This window comes from Pristiophorus japonicus, chromosome 3 (assembly GCF_044704955.1).
Source record: "Pristiophorus japonicus isolate sPriJap1 chromosome 3, sPriJap1.hap1, whole genome shotgun sequence".
NCBI classification, from domain to species: Eukaryota; Metazoa; Chordata; class Chondrichthyes; family Pristiophoridae; genus Pristiophorus; species Pristiophorus japonicus.
The window spans coordinates 86088228-86105540 of record NC_091979.1 but is presented as its reverse complement, the minus strand read 5'-3'; the positions used below and the strand labels follow the sequence as shown (position 1 = coordinate 86105540).

General features: G+C 43.8%; 1 protein-coding gene across 2 annotated transcripts in view; it reads left to right on the top strand.

Moving 5' to 3' along the window:
• Positions 1 to 17313, top strand: part of ttc21b (tetratricopeptide repeat domain 21B) — a 181668-nt gene that overhangs the window by 106263 nt on the left and 58092 nt on the right. For both annotated transcript variants that reach the window (XM_070875514.1, XM_070875515.1), the window contains exon 21: positions 3676 to 3786. In XM_070875514.1, the coding sequence (XP_070731615.1) occupies positions 3676 to 3786 (111 nt within the window). The remainder of the gene's footprint in view (positions 1 to 3675; positions 3787 to 17313) is intronic.

The following is a 17313-nucleotide window of genomic DNA, read 5'->3' as shown; positions in this document are numbered from 1 at the left end:
AATGCTGGAGTCCATTATTAAGGGAGCAGTAGCATTTGGGCAAGCATAATTCAATCAAGCAGAGTCAGCATGGTTTTATGAAATGGAAATCATGTTTGACAAATTTGCTGGAGTTTGAGCAGGGTGGATAAGGGGGATCCAGTGAATGTGGTGTATTTGGATTTCCAGAAGGCATTTGCTAAGGTGCCACACAAAAGGTTACTGCACAAGATAAAAGTTCATGGGGTTGGGGGTAATATAATAGCATGGATAGAGGATTGGTTAACTTAACAGAAAACAGAGAGTCAGGATAAATGGGTCAATTTCCGGTTGGCAAACAGTGACTAGTGGGGTGTGGCAGGGATCGCTGCTGGGTCCTCAAATATTTATAATCTATATTAATGACTTGGATGAAGGGACCGAGTGTAATGTAGCCAAGTTTGCTAATGATACAAAGATGGATGGAAAAGCAAATTGTGAGGAGGACACAAACAAATCTGCAAAGGGATATAGACAGGCTAAGTGAGTGGGCAAAAATTTGGCAGATGGAGTACAATGTGGGAAAATGTAAGGTTATCCACTTTGGCAGAAAAAATTGAAAAGCAAATTATAATTTAAATGGAGAAAAATTGCAAGTGCTACAGTACAGAGTGACCTGGGGGTCCTTGTGCATGAAACACAAAACGTTTGTATGCAGGTACAGCAAGTAATCAGGAAGACAAATGGAATGTTGGCATTTATTGCAAGGGAGATAGAGTATAAAAGCAGAGAAGTCCTGCTACAACTGTACAGGGTATTGGTGAGGCCACACGTGGAGTACTGGGTACAGTTTTGGTCTCCGTATTTAAGGAAGGATATACTTGGATTGGAGGCTGTTCAAAGAAGGTTCACTAGGTTGATTCCGGAAATGAGGGGGTTGACTTATGAAGATAGGATGAAGATGGGCCTATACACATTGGAGTTCAGAAGAATGAGAGGTGATCTTATCGAAACATATAAGATAATGAGGGAGCTCGACAAGGTGGATGCAGAAAGGATATTTCCACTTATAGTGGGAAACTAAAACTAGGGGACCTAGGGCTAGAATTTCCTATCGGCCCGCCAGCACCTGATTGTCTCCCAAAAGATCGCTAAGACTGGGAAGATTATCGCCGGCGAAAACACCCCCACACCCCCCCCCCCCAAAATAAAAAAAATCCGCCGAGTGAAAAACATGGGCCTTGCACCCCCATTCTGGGTGGAAAAAAATTTAATTTAGGGTCCATTGGGCGGTTCCCAAGCAAAATGGGTGATTAAGTTTTTAAAAAATCAATAAAAATTTACCCCGAGGCTGCGGGTTGGACCTAACAGCAGAAAAATAATTTTAAAATAATTTTTAAAAAACATCACCTAAAAAATCAAAGAAACATTCCCAAGACACTTTTAAACTAAATAACCACAACAGATTTTTGAAATAATTAGTAAAAAAAACAATCACTAACCTTTTTCTTGGAGAATTCCACCCAATTCCACTGATCCTCGTGGGCATTTTTTAAAAAAACTCAGCTTTGGGTCACTGCTAACCAAAATATCGCGCCAGGGCGATCTCAGAACGATGCTCGCCGGCGGACTGCTTCCCAGCAGTACCCCGAAACCGCTGAAGTAACTCGGGTAAGGAATTTCTCACTTACCTGATTACTGTCCACAATGGCCAATACCGCTCAGAAACCAGGCATAAGCCATTGCCAATTCCAGCCCCTAGTCTCAGAATAAGGGGCCGCCCATTTAAAACTGAGATGAGGAGGAATTTCCTCTCTGATAGTTGTAAATCCATGGAATTCTCTGCCCCAGAGTGCTGTGGAAATTGGGTTATTGAATATATTTAAGGCGGAAATAGACAGATTTTTGAGCGATAAGGGAATAAGGGTTATGGGGAGCAGGAGGGAAGTGGAGCTGAGTCCATGATCAGTTCAGCTATGATATTAAATGGCGGAGCAGGCTTGAGGGGCCAGATGGCCGACTCCTGCTCCTATTTCTTATGTTCTTATACTAAATCTGAAATGTGGTATATCACTGACATTTTCCATTTCTAAATTATTTTTATGTAATGGGTCTTCACCAGCTCCTGCAGTAGTTGTGTTTGTGGTGATCATCAATAGAGTTTTAGTAGTTGTTTTTGTAGCATTTATAGGACTGGGGAGAAGAAAAATCAGTCAGGGTTCTTGCTTCTTATCACTATTTAGTGATCCTTAATGAAGAGCATGTGTGTCCTTATATCGGGTGAGGATGGGATTGGCTCAACTGTTATACCAGTTAAATCGTCTGATAGTGCTCATTTGCCTGAAGAGTGCCACTTGGGTGAGGTACAGGAGTCTTGGCAGCACTCATGGAACTTTGAATCATTGTCTTCCAGAAAAAAGGGAGGGAAATCAGAAAGAGGGAATCCAAAAATGGACAGGGGAAAGACAATGGGTGCATCCTCAGTGCACATTCTTTACTGTTCATATAACGGTGGAGGTTCTGGCCTCTGAGCTTTGCTTTACAGAGCCTTGTTTGGTGTACAGATTGTTTGCCCTTAATTTTCAAAGGTGTTTTGAAAAGGAGGCAATATATTGTGCAGCTGCTATGTGTAGACATTACACTCAGCACTCAACAGAGTGTAGAGTGATTGGAAAACTGCCATTCAAACCTTGCCTCTTGAACATATTAATAAATCTGGAGTTCAAGTGCTGCATTAGAGTGCCTTTTACCATCTCATAAGGGAAGACTGAGGCAAAGTGTTCTTCACTTATTTGTTTGCTTTCTGAGACCCAAAGATTTGTCTGTAATCAGAGCAGGGAGGTCGATATTCCTCATTTCTATATATATAAAAAAAAGTGTTGTCAAGTATCAAGAAATTAGAGAAGGATAAAAGACGGATAACTGGCTATGAATAACTGCTGTCTGTATCAGAGTTGGTGGGGACGGGGGAAGAGACCAGAGAGAAGGCTGACTGCTGGCGGTATCGCACAGGAAATTATGCACGACTCAACTCCTGTGCATGTTAGGATTTTAAACTAGAATCTCAGGGAATCTGCATGAAATCTCAGCATCACCAAAGTGAAGAAGTTGGTAGTTTGGGAACATAGGGTCTTTAAACTCACAGCCCTGGAAACCAGGCCACAATATCCTGTCCGATATTGTTTTTAAAAACAACTGTCAAAAAACAGGCGACCACTCTTGAAGTTAATTTTTTCTAAGTTCCATATTTTGGTACACTGCTGAATTCCCAAATGACACATCATTTTACAATTACCAAGGGAAAATGCAGCAATCTTGATCGTAAAATATAATTTTTTTTGTATGTGTACACTGATGTTTCACTGGCCTTATTGTTGATTATCATTTTCTGATAAATATATCTTTATATATATCATGGATATTTACATCAATCTATCTTTCTAATCTGATGGTGACAGAATACCCATTATCTTGAATTTCATTGAGGCCTTACTATGAACCACCTAAAAAGTAAAAAGTAGTTTCCATAATTAATTGGAATATTCCTGTGTATCCAAAAACCAATAAATTTAATCTGCTATAAAAGAATTGTAACACCGTTTCCCCATGCCCCTAAATGAGGCACTGGTCTTCCATAATTGTGGAATAACGTGTAGTTTTCCTCCAAATATTTTGCAGTGTTATGTCATGCTGATTCCTTATTGTCTTCTATGACAGGTGATGCTGGACCTTGCTCAGTTGTATCTTGCCCAGGATGATATTGATGCCTGTCAGCATCAATGTGCAGTTCTGCTGAAAAGTGACCAAGATAATGATGCAGCTACCATGGTTAGTAGAAATAAAAACATAACGGTATAGATAACTGTGACTTTAATGCCATTGTTGATTACTTACATTTTAAGTTCTGGAACGTTGTCTCTCAATTATGTAACTAAACCTCTAGTGTTGATTTAGTTTTGTTGTCACACATTTGTATGCCATTGGTTATCTTTCAGGACTTACCTCTTGTTTGATTTCATGGAAGAGAAATGAGAAAGGGATGCCATGGATGTGAGGTGGCACCAGATCTGGCTGCCCACACCTGTCCTATGGCACTGTAAGAACACTGGGATTGATACCCTGACAAGAATATTCATCAAGGGCACGAGATGAATCCTTAACCCCTTCACTGTAACTCGTAATTAAGAAACCATCTGGGGTTTACCACCTAGCTTATGCACAAGAGTTAATGATGCCTAAATTTAGTTTGCCAAACAGTCTTGCATCAATCAATTTGCATTTGCCATTACCAACTTCCCATCAGTGTCTGCACAAGTGACTGAATGAACTAACCTTTGCCAATTATCAAAGAATCAGACAACGGTCATGAACTAACAATTGTTTATTAATCATAGAATTCTAGGGAGCGCCACTAAAATATTTAAAATATTGAGTATGCAAATAATGAGTAGATGGGAGAAAATAAATAACAGGTTACAAAGGCAGTTTAGTTATGACACAGTAATTATGCACTAACTGCTTACTGATTAAAAATTTACAGTTGAGTTCAGTGTCTGAGATTGATATAAATTGGTGAGATTAATTTAGGATTTAGACCCCTTAGATAGCTGACATGTTTCCACCAGATAGCAGACTAGTGAGTAATATTTCCAGAACTTGTGACCCTGTCCTAATGAGCTGACGTGGTTGAACTGGTTACCTCGCCTTCCTGTCTTCCTGTGAGAGGATGGTGTTGGCATTCTGAGACGTCCGGTCCCAGGTCAATTCGTTTTTCACGCTGGTAGCTGAATCTGGGGTATTTAACTTAAATCTTCCCATGATCTCGGGGAAATACATCTAAGTGACACACTTGTATCTGACTGGTATAGCCTCATAATCCTAACATCTGTAATCTTTCTCTCTCGCTCTGTCAGATGCACTTTTTACTTTTACAGACACCCATCTGCACATACTCGCTACAGAACTCCTGCATTTTATACTACAAAGGCTATTAAAATAACTAGAATTAAGCATGAAACAAGGGCAGAAGACTGAGACTCGAGGACTGAGGACTTGAATGTCAAAAACACTGTCTGAATTGTGCTCTAGATCCTTATTTTGCGAAGTAACCTCAATTCTTTGACCAATTTTAGTGACACCTGTGTTAAAAAGAGTTCAACCCTTAGGAGAATCAATCACCTCAAATTGCACTGTAGATACACTTAATGACCTTCATTACCTAGATATGCCAGCTCTTCCATTTAGTCCCTGGCTCATCATTTCTTTGCTACCACACAGGACCAGTTAGGCAGAACATTTTTTTGTCTCCCTGAACAAGCTGTCTCTGGGCCTGTGCTCTTGATGGCCTGGTAAGGAAAATGTTTAATTTGTATAGCCTTCATAATTTAATTAGCATTAGCCCTTTCCTTTCTAACATTCAGTCTGATGACTAAATCCATTTTGAGGACACTTTTAAGGCAATTCTTGGGACATTTCTCCTACAGCACCTACTGTGTGTGTGTGTATGGTGTGCGATAGGAATAGCCCATTTGGCCGTTCGAGCCTGCTCCACCATTAAATAAGATCATGGCTGATCTCTGCCCGTTCCCCATAACCCTTTACTCCCTTATCGCTCAAAATTATGTCTATCTCTGCCTTAAATATATTCAATGACCCAGCTTCCACAGCTCTCTGGGGCAGAGAATTCCACAGATTTACAACCCTCAGAAGAAATTCTTCTTCTCAGTTTTAAATAGGCGACCCCTTATTCTAAAACAATGCCACCTAGTTCTAGATTCCCTCATGAGTGGAAACATCCTCTCTGCATCTACCTTGTCGAGCCCCCTCATTATCTTGTATGTCTGAATAAGATCACCTCTCATTCTTCTGAATTCCAACGAGTACAGACCCAACCTGCTCAACCTTTCTTCATAAGTCAACCCCTTCATCTCAGGAATCAATCTAGTGAACCTTCTCTGAACTGCCTCCAATGCAAGTATATCCCTCCTTAAATAAGGAGACCAAAACTGTATGCAATACTCTAGATTTGGCCTCACCAATACACTGTACAGTTGTAGCAGGACTTCTCTACTTTTATACTCTATCCCCCTTGCAATAAAGGCCAAAAATTCCATTTGTCTTCCTGATTACTTGCTGTGCCTGCATACTAATTTTTTGTGTTTCATGCACAAGGACCCTGTACTGCAGCAATTTGGGTATAGGATAGAGGATTGGCTAACTAACAGAAAACAGAGAGTTCGAATAAATGGTTCATTCTCAGGTTGGCAATCGGTAACTAGTGGGGTGCCGTAGGGATCAGTGCTGGGATCCCAACTATTTACAATCTATTAACAACTTGGAAGAAGGGACTGAGTGTAACGTAGCCAAGATGGGAGGAAAAGCAATGTGTGAGGAGGACACAAAAAATCTGCAAAAGGACATAGACATGCTAAGTGAGTGGGCAAAAACTTGGCAGATGGAGTATAATGTTGGAAAGTGTGAGGTCATGCACTTTGGCAGAAAAAATGAAAGAGCAAATTATTATTTAAATGGAGAAAGATTGCAAAGTGCCGCAGTGCAGCGGGACCTGGGGGTACTTATGCATGAAACACAAAAGGATAGTATGCAGGTACAGCAAGTGATCAGGAAGACCAATGGAATCTTGGTCTTTATTGCAAAGGGAATGGAGTATGGCTATACAGGATATTGGTGAGGCCACACCTGGAATACTGCGTGCCCAATTTTGGTTTCCAGATCTACGAAAGGATATACTTGCTTTGGAGGCAGTTCAGAGAAGGTTCACTAGGTTGATTCCAGAGATGAGGTGGTTGACTTATGAGGAAATGTTGAGTAGATTGGGCCTCTACTCATTGGAATTCAGCAGAATGAGAGGTGATCTTATAGAGACGTATAAGATTATGAGGGGACTTGACAAGGTGGATGCAGAGAGGATGTTTCCACTGATAGGGTAGACTGGAACTAGAGGGCATGATCTTAGAATAAGGGCCGCCCATTTAAAACTGAGATGAGAAGAAATTTCTTCTCAGAGGATTGTAAATCTGTGGAATTCGCTGCCTCAGAAAGCTGTGGAAGCTGGGACATTGAATAAATTTAAGACAGAAATAGACAGTTTCTTAAGAGGATAAGGGATTATGGAGAGCGGGCGGGGGAGTGGACCAGAATCCATGATCGGATCAGCCATTATCGTATTGTTCAGGAAGGAAACAGTTACAGAACGCTGTCATTTGTTTCAAGGGAACCGACAACCAACCTTCACTGAAGTGTTGGGTCTACCAGTGACAGTCCAGGTGACCACAACTCTCAATATTTTTGCTTCCCTCTCCGAAGCTAGCAATGCAATATTCATCAATTTTGAGTCGACAAATGAATCAGAGGTGATTGATAGTCTATCCAGCGGGACCATCATCTTCATCTCCTTTCTTATTAACCAGAAAAAACAGCATAACAGGACTGCCCAATTCTACCAAAATAGTGGGTATTTGTGTAGCCATCTGGGCCCCTAACCACAATGCATTGGCCTACTTGATCAGAAATGTATCAGCCTTGGCTTAGTGGCAGCACTATCATCTTTGAGTTAGAAGGTTGTGGGTTCAAGCCCCACTCCAGAGACTTGAACACATAATCTAGGCTAACAATTCTGTGCAGTACCAAGGGAATACTGCATTGTTGGAGGTGCTGTCATTCAGGTGTAATGTTAAACTAAGTCCCTGACTGCCCTCTCAGATGGACGTTCAAGATTGCACAGCACCATTCAAAGAAAAGGAGTTGAGTTCTCCCGGTCAACTGGCCAACATTTATCCTTCAACCAACACCTAAAATAGATGATCTGATAATTTATTTTAGGGACTAACTATTTGTACTGCACTTTTTTTTTGACAGAGAGGCATCTGTCCAGCCCCCCGCCCTTTCCCACTGCACTTTTTTGACCAAGAGGTGACAAGCCCGCCCCCTGTCAAGCTCCACCCCGTCCCCCCCCCCCCCGGCCAATTTATTCCATCCACGTGGTGCCAGAAGCAGGACCTGCGATCCCGAATCTTTCCCGCCTCCCCCCCCCCCCCCCCCCACAAGGCCAGACCTGTGCCCGAAGGCGAGAAATAGAGAAGTGTGGGGCTGTGCGATCGAGCCCCGAGCCTCCCGTGAGCTGTGAGTCCTGATCGGCGGCAGGTCGGGGGTCGGAAGAGAGAGAGAGAGCACTTTGGAGCGGGGAGTGGGGGGCGGAGAGAGGGAGATTGGGGGGAGGAAGAGAAAGAGAGGCTGGGGGGACGGGGGGAGGGAGGGAGAGAGATTGGGGGAGGGAAGAGAAAGAGAGAGAGGCGGGAGGGGGAGGAGAGAAAGAGAGAGGAGGGGTGTGGGGGGGAGAAGAGTGAGAGGCTGGGTGGGGGAGAGAGAGAGAGTGAGAGGCTGAGAATAGGGAGGAGGGGAGAGAGGGAACTCAGGGAAGACTGATCACGTTCTTCCAACCCCCTACAAGGGACATCGTTGGAGTGGATAATATCCAGAAGTCAAGACACTCTCATTATTCACTTCAAACATAATAAACCTATCAACAATCTGTACACAATGCCACATCTATGGTGGGGGAGGGATGCACTTGGACTAGGGTAAGGCACTTTGGCTGGGGGAGGGATGCACTTGGACTTGAATATGGGACTTTGGCTGGCCCTTGCTGTCTTCTAGGGAGCTTTGTCCTCTGTTGCTTCAGGAAGTCAGAATGAATCGAGTTACAATTTGCAAAGTCAGTGAGACTTTGGATGGGTGGTTCCAGTGACACATTCCTGTGAAACTTCAGGGTGTGGCTTATCCTTCAAGTGGACCAATGAGCAATAGGTGCAGTGAAATTGGAGAGTCAATCAGAGCCAAGGGCAGTACAAATAAACGCATCCTTTATTTTATGTTTGTGGGAGCTTGCTGTGTGCAGATTGGCTGCTGCGTTTCCTACATTACAACACTGACAAGTGCTTTAGGACATCATGAGAGTGTGAAAGGTGCTATATAAATGCAAATTCATTCATCAGAGACACTGATGCCTGCTTCCTGGGCAGCAGCCATGCTGCTTACACTGTACAATAATCATCTGTGTCAGGATTATTTGAAGTCAGCGGGAAACTGGAAGTTTGCCCTTCGAAGATGGGTATGTCCCTTTTAAGAAAACCCTGTTGTCCACATGGCACCGAGAAAGTGACTCTTAAGCATTATCAGCAACACCCTCCTCTGCATTTCCTCGACTATCATCAGTTATCATTGTTTGCTGAGCTGCTGCTTTCTTGCCAAATAACAGTGATTTCAATTCAGAAAAGATCCATTAACTCTAAAATGCTTTGATTTGTGCTGACAACGCAGTATATAAAATGCAAGTTCTTCCTTTCTTAATCTCCACAATGGGAGCGAAACTCTCCCGACTAAATTCAAATTACAAAGCAACCAATCTATTCAACTACTTTGTCTTATAGAAACGATATTATTTTTACCCAGCATGTTTCCTCTTAAGACTATGTATTGCAACTCCTAACTTGTGAATCATAAGGAATTCCTCAATGAAATTAGTAATGTGTGCTGCCTGGCTGTTTCAGGCAGAGCTGGGTGGGATTTGGATGCTCGGTATCTACTTGTGCAGGTTCCTGAAATAACCTTGTAAGCTAATGAGCCACATCTGTTGCTGCTGCTATAGCTGGTTGGTTCTGCCTTCTTTCGGGCACTTCAAATATCACTTGAGCAGGGTTGCTGGATGGGACAACGGTAGTGATACGCTGGGAGGCGGCTCCTCAAGTGACTTCTGTAGATGCTCAAGCAGTGATCTCCTTTAAAATGCAAGCCCTGTAAGGTCCAAATCTGTAAAAACAGTTGCCAAGGAAGGAAGCAAGACGGTCCTTTATGTAATGGTTTCTGCTTCTCTTCTGCCACCACAAGTTGCCCCTATTCACCTGGACACTCAGATGGAGCTCCATTCTCAAGATCACTATCTAAATTCTCTGGATTGTGTATAGCTGTGATGGTACTTACAAAAGTTATCGAGGGTGATGCAAGGTGCTGAGTTAGTTCAGACCATTGGCAATACTGCTAGGCTATTCCTGAGTCCTCCAAAAAGAGAAAAGGAACAAAGAATATTCCAACAGTGGATAGTCAAGGGGCTTTAGGGGGGATGAACACAATCACAATCACTAAGGAGGTGGTACTCAGTAAGATAATGGGATTAAAGGCAGATAAATCCCCTGGATCTGATGGTTTGCATCCTAGGGTCTTAAGAGAAGTAGCGGCAGAGATAGTGGATGCATTGGTTGTAATTTACCAAAATTCCCTGGATTCTGGGGAGGTCCCAGCAGATTGGAAAACTGCAAATGTAACGCACCTATTTAAAAAAAGGAGGCAGACAAAAAGCAGGAAACTATAGACCAGTTAGCCTAACATCTGTGGTTGGAAAGATGTTAAAGTTCATTATTAAAGAAGCAGTAGCAGGACATTTGGAAAAGCAAAATGTGGTCGGGTAGAGTCAGCATAGATTTATGAAGGGGCAGTCATGTTTGACAAATTTGCTGGAGTTCTTTGAGGATGTAACGAACAGGGTGGATAAAGGGGAACCAGTGGATGTGGTGTATTTGGACTTCCAGAAGGCATTTGACAAGGTGCCATATAAAAGGTTACTGCACAAGATAAAAGTTCACGAAGTTGGTGATACTATATTAGCCTGGATAGAGGATTGGCTAACTAACAGAAAACAGCGTCGGGATAAATGGTTCATTCTCTGCTTGACAACCCGTAACTAGTGGGGTGCCGCAGGAATCAGTGCTGGGACCCCAACCATTTACAATCTATATTAACGACTTAGAAGAAGGAACTAAGTGTAACGTAGCCAAGTTTGCTGACGATACAAAGATAGGAGGAAAAGCAATGTGTGAGGTGGACACAAAAAAATCTGCAAAAGGACATAGACAGGCTAAGTGAGTGGGCAAAAATTTGGCAGATGGAGTATAATGTTGAAACGTGTGAGGTCATGCACTTCGGAATAAAAAAAATCAAAGAGCAAGTTACTATTTAAATGGAGAAAGATTTAAAAGTGCCACAGTACAGTGGGACCTGGGGGTACTTGTGCATGAAACACAAAAGGATTGTATGCAGGTACAGCAAGTGATCAGGAAGGCCAATGATATCTTGGCCTTTATTGCAAAGGGGATGGAGTATAAAAGCAGGGAGTCTTGCTATAGCTATACAAGGTATTGGTGAGGCCACACCTGGAATACTGCGTGCAGTTTGATTTCCATATTTACAAAAGGATATATTTGCTTTGAAGGCAGTTCAGAGAAGGTTCACTAGGTTGATTCCGGGAATGAGGGGGTTGACTTATGAGGAAAGGTTGAGTAGGTTGGACCTCTACTCCTTAGAATTCAGAAGAATGAGAGGTGATCTTATCAAAACGTGTAAGATTATGAGGGGGCTTGACGAGGTGGATGCAGAGAGGATGTTTCCACTGATGAGGGAGACTAGAACTAGAAGGCATGATCTTAGAATAAGGGGCTGCCCATTTAAAACAGAGATGAGGAGAAATTTCTTCTGAGGGTTGTAAATCTGTGGAATTTGCTGCCTCGGAAAGTTGTGGAAGCTGGGACATTGAATAAATTTAAGACAGAAATAGACAGTTTCTTAAACAATAAAGGGTTATGGAGAGCAGGCAGGGAAGTGGAGCTGAGTCCATGATCAGATCAACCATGATCTTATTGAATGGCGGAGCAGGCTCGAGGGGCCAGATGGCCTACTCCTGTTCCTATTTCTTGTGTTAAAATGTTGGCTTCTATAGACACCTTCGCACATTGTTTACAATGCAATATACCTTTGGTAATTCATCCTTGGGGTGTGGGGGATGCTGCCAAAGCAGTTGTACAGCTGAGTGGAAGACCACCTAAATGGGCACTAAGGGCTAGAAATTCGACAGGTTTGCGCCCGTTTTTCCGCCAGGGCGAAGCGATATTTGCTTTTGGCGCTAGAATCGCACAACATTTTGCTCAAATTTCGTCAGTGGTGGTGCGCCGGCGCTAAAAGTTATCACGCATGATTTTTTAAGCATTTTTATGACTTCAATTGGCGTGCAGTGCTGCGCTATCGCCGCAGGTGGTAAATTCAACGATGTCACCCGCCCGAAAACCCGCCTGGAGAAAACAGTCGGACCCAGGGCGCACCCGGCTCTAATGGCTCCATCTTGAAAACTGAACACAAGTTCAGTGCATCAAAGGATTTGGAGAAGCAAGGCTGTCTTTTAAACAGTGACATTTTATGTGTTTATAGTTGGTTTTAAAGGATATTTAAGGACATTTTAAAAAATGAGGGCTATACTATGTCAGCCATTATTACTGGCTCCTTTTTGTACGCAGCGTCGAGCTGGAAGAAGGCTTATTGATCACTGTGACCATAATCAAAAAGGCCTTAACCCCCACGAGTTTACAGGGAACAGCGCTCATACCTGCAGCTCTCTGAGGGACAGTGCATTAGGAGGCTGCGCTTCTGAAAAGAGGTGGTCACAGATATACCAGCTCATAAAGGCAGACCGACAGCCTACCAGCAGCAACAGGACTGCATTGCCCATCGAGGTGAAGGTGACTGTAACACTTGCCTTCTATGCTTCCGGCTCCTTTCAGGCATCAGCAGGGGACATCTGCTCTATCTCGCATTTCGCTACATATCGCTGCATTCACCAGGTGACTACTGCACTGCACGCACGCAGGATGGACGATATAAACTTCCCAATGATCAAGGAGGCACAGAATGAAACCTATAGGTTTTGGACGAATTGCTGGCTTCTCCAAGGTTCAGGCTGTCATTAACTTTACGCACATCGCCCTGCGAGCATCTTTGGAGGATCCAGAGGTTTACTGAAACCGAAACGGATTCCACTCCCTTAACGTATACATCGTCAGTGACCATACTCAGCGCATCATGGCAGTAAATGCCCAATTTCCAGGGAACATCCATGATAGAAACAGAAAATAGGTGCAGGAGTAGGCCATTCAGCCCTTCGAGCCTGCACCATCATTCAATAAGATCATGGCTGATCATTCACCTCAGTATACCTTTCCTGCTTTCTCTCCATACCTCCCTTTAGCCATAAGGGCCACAGCTAACTCCCTCTTGAAAATAGCCAACAAACTGCCACCAACACCTCTCTGCGGGAGGGAATTCCACAGGTTAACAACTCTGAGCGAAGAAGTTTCTCCTCATCTCAGTCCTAAATGGCTTACCCCTTATCCTTAGACTGTGTGCCCTGGTTCTGGATTTCCCCAACATTGGGAACATTCTTCCTCTATCTAACCTGTCCAGTCCAGCCAGAATTTCATATGTTTCTATGAGATCCCCTCTCATCTTTCTAAACTCCAGTGAATAAAGGCCCAGTCGATCCAGTCTCTCCTCATATGTCAGTCCAGCCATCCCGGGAATCAGTCTGGTGAACCTTCACTGCACTCCCTCAATAGCAAGAACATTCTTCCTCAGATTAGGAGACCAAAACTGAACACAATATTTCAGGTGAGGCCTCACCAAGGCTATGGTACAACTGCAGTAAGACCTCCCTGCTCCTATACTCAAAACCCCTAACTATGAAGACCAACATACCATTTGCCGCCTTCACCGCCTGCTGCACCTGCATGACAACTTTCAATGACTGATGTACCATGACACCCAGGTCTCGTTGCACCTCCCCTTTTCCTAATCTGCCGCCATTCAGATAATATTCTGCCTTCGTGTTTTTTCCCCCAAAGTGGATAACCTCACATTTATCCACATTATACTGCATCTGTCATGCATTTGCCCACTCACCTAATCTGGCCAAGTCACCCTGCAGCGTCATAGCGTCCTCCTCACAGCTCACACCACCACCCAGCTTAGTGTCGTCTGCAAACTTGGAGATGTTATATTTAATTCCTTCATCTAAATCATTAATGTATATTGTAAATAGCTGGGGTCCCAGCACTGAGCCCTGCCAGTCACTGCCTGCCATTCTGAAAAGGACCCGTTTATCCCGACTCTCTGCTTCCTGTCTGCCAACCAGTTCTCTATCCACGTCAGTACATTACCCCCAATACCATGTGCTTTAATTTTGCACACCAATCTCTTGTGTGGGACCTTGTCAAAAGCCTTTTGAAAGTCCAAATACACCACATCCACTGGTTCTCTCATGTCCACTCTACCAGTTACATCCTCAAAAAATTCCAGAAGTTTTGTCAAGCATGATCTCTCTTTCATAAATCCATGCTGACTTGGACCGATCCTGTCACTGCTTTCCAAATGTGCTGTTATTTCATCTTTAATAAATGATTCCAACATTTTTCCCACAACTGGTGTCAGGCTAACCAGTCTATAATTACCCGTTTTCTCTCCCTCCTTTTTTAAAAAGTGGTGTTACATTAGCTACCCTCCAGTCCATAGGAACTAATCCAGAGTCGAGAGACTGTTGGAAAATGATCACCAATGCATCCATTATTTCTATGGCCACTTCCTTAAGTACTCTGGGATGCAATCAGGCCCCGGGCATTTATCGGCCTTCAAACCCATCATTTTCCCTAACACAATTTCCTGCCTAATAAGGATATCCTTCAGTTCCTCCTTCTCACTAGACTCTTGGTCCCCTAGTACTTCTGGAAAGTTATTTGTGTCTTCCTTCATGAAGATAGAATCAAATTATTTGTTCAACTGGTCTGCCATTTCTTTGTTCCCCATTATAAATTCACCTGAATCTGACTGCAAGGGACCTACGTTTGTCTTCACTAACCTTTTTCTCTTCACATATCTATAGAAGCTTTTGCAGTCAGTTTTTATGTTCCCGGCAGGCTTCTTCTCATACTCTATTTTCCCCCTCCTAATTAAACCCTTTGTCCTCCTCTGCTGTATTCTAAATTTCTCCTAGTCCTCAGGTTTGCTGCTTTTTCTGGCCAATTTATATGCCTCTTGGATTTAACACTATCCTTAATTTCCCTTGTTAGCCACAGTGGGGCACCATCCCCGTTTTATTTTTACTCCAGGGATGTACAATTATTGAAGTTCATCCATGTAATCTTTAAATGTTTGCCATTGCCTATCCACCGTCAACCCTCTAAGTATCATTTGCCAGTCTATTCTAGCCAATTCACGTCTCATACCATCGAAGTTACCTTACCTTAAGTTCTGGACCCTAGTCTCTGAATTAACTGTGTCACTCTCCATCTTAATGAGGAATTCTACCATATTATGGTCACTCTTCCCCAAGGGGCCTCGCACAACAAGATTGCTAATTAGTCCTTTATCATTGCACATCACTCAGTCGAGGATGGCAAACCCTCTCATTGGTTCCTCGACATATTGATCCAGGAAACCATCCCTAATACACTCCAGGAAATCCTCCTCCATCGTATTGCTACCAGTTTGGTTAGCCCAATTTATATGTAGATTAAAGTCGCCCATGATAACCTTTATTGCACGTATCCCTAATTTTTTGTTTGATGCTGTCCCCAACCTCACTACTACTGTTTGGTGGTCTGTATACAACTCCCACTAGCGTTTTCTGCCCTTTGTTATTCCGCAGCTCCACCTATACAGATTCCAAATTATCCAAGCTAATGTCCTTCCTTACTATTGCGTTAATTTCCTCTTTAACCAGCAACACTACCCCACCTCCTTTTCCTTTCTGTCTATCCTTCCTGAATGTTGAATACCCCGGGATGTTGAGTTCCCGGACTTGGTCACCCTGGAGCCATGTCTCCGTGATGCCAGTTGTATCATATTAATTGCTGCCTGTGCAGTTAATTCGTCCACCTTATTACGAATACTCCTCGCATTGAGGCGCAGAGCCTTCAGGCTTGTCTTTTTAACACACTTTGCCCTTTTAGAATTTTGCTGCAATGTGGCCCTTTTTGATTTTTGCCTTGGGTTTCTCTGCCCTTCACTTTTACTTTTCTTCTTTCTAGCTTTTGCTTCTGACCCTATATTACTTCCCTCTGTATCCTTGCATAGGTTACCATCCGCCTGCCATATTAGTTTAACCCCTCCCCAACAGCACTAGCAAACATTTTCCCTAGGACATTGGTTCCGGTCCTGCCCAGCTGGTTTGTACTGGTCCCAACTCCCCCAGAACTGGTTCCAATGTCCCAGAAATTTGAATCCCTCCCTTCTGCACCACTCCTCAAGCCACGTATTCATCTGAGCTATCCTGGGATTCCTACTCTGACTAGCATGTGGCACTAGTAGCATTCCTGAGATTACTACCTTTTGAGGTTCTACTTTTTAATTTTAACTCCCAGTTCCCTAAATTCAGCTTATAGGATCTCATCCTGTTGTTACCTATGTCGTTGGTACCTATATACACCACGACAACTGGCTGCTCACCCTCCCCTTTCAAAATGTCCTGCACTCGCTCCGAGACATCCTTGACCCTTGCACCAGGGAGGCAACATAATATCCTGGAGTCTCAATTACGGCCGCAGAAACGTCTATCTATTCCCCTTACAATAGAATCCCCTACCCCTATAGCTCTCCCACTCTTTTTCCTCTCCTCCTGTGCAGCAGAGACACCCACGGTGCCATGAACTTGGCTGGTGCTGTTGTCCCCTGATGAGTCACCCCCTCAACAGTACCCAAAGCGGTGTATCTGTTTTGCAGAGGAATGACTGCAGGGGATCCTTGCACTACCTTTCTTCCACTGCTCTTCCTGTTGGTCACCCATCCCCTATCTGGCTGTGTACCCCTTACCTGCAGTGTGGCCAACTCACTAAACGTGCTATTCACGACATCCTCAGCATTGCGGATGCTCTAGAGTAAATCCACCCACAGCTCCAGTGCCGCAATGCGTTCTGTCAGGTGCTGCAGGTAGATACACTTCCCGCACATGTAGTCGTCAGGGATGCTGGAAGCTTCCCTGAGTTCCCACATAACACAGGAGGAGCAGTACACGTGTCTGAGCTCTCCTGCCATGACTTAACCCCTTGATTAACTTATTTTGGCAACAACAATGCTAAAGGTTCCCTACTGATAGGGAAAAGAAAAAGAAAAACTACTCACCAATCACTTACCCGCTTGGCTGTGACGTCACCTTTTGATTTCTTTCTACTTCGTTGTTTACCTTCTGCCCCTGTACCAGCTTGCCTCCTTCATAGGCCTCACGAACTCCCGCTCCGCCTCAGCGACGCTGCCGCCAATCCCGGACTCCCGCTGGGCCTTTATAGGCCTCATGAACTCCTGCTTCACCTCTTCGACGCTGCCGCTGATCCCTTCATCTTTCATCTTGCATGAGAGCAGTGTCTCATGCCTGTTTGAGCATCAGTCATAAGGCCCGAGTACGATGCTGGGGAACAAAGGTTACGGCGTCACCACCTGGCTCATGACCACCCTCCGGAACCTTCAGAT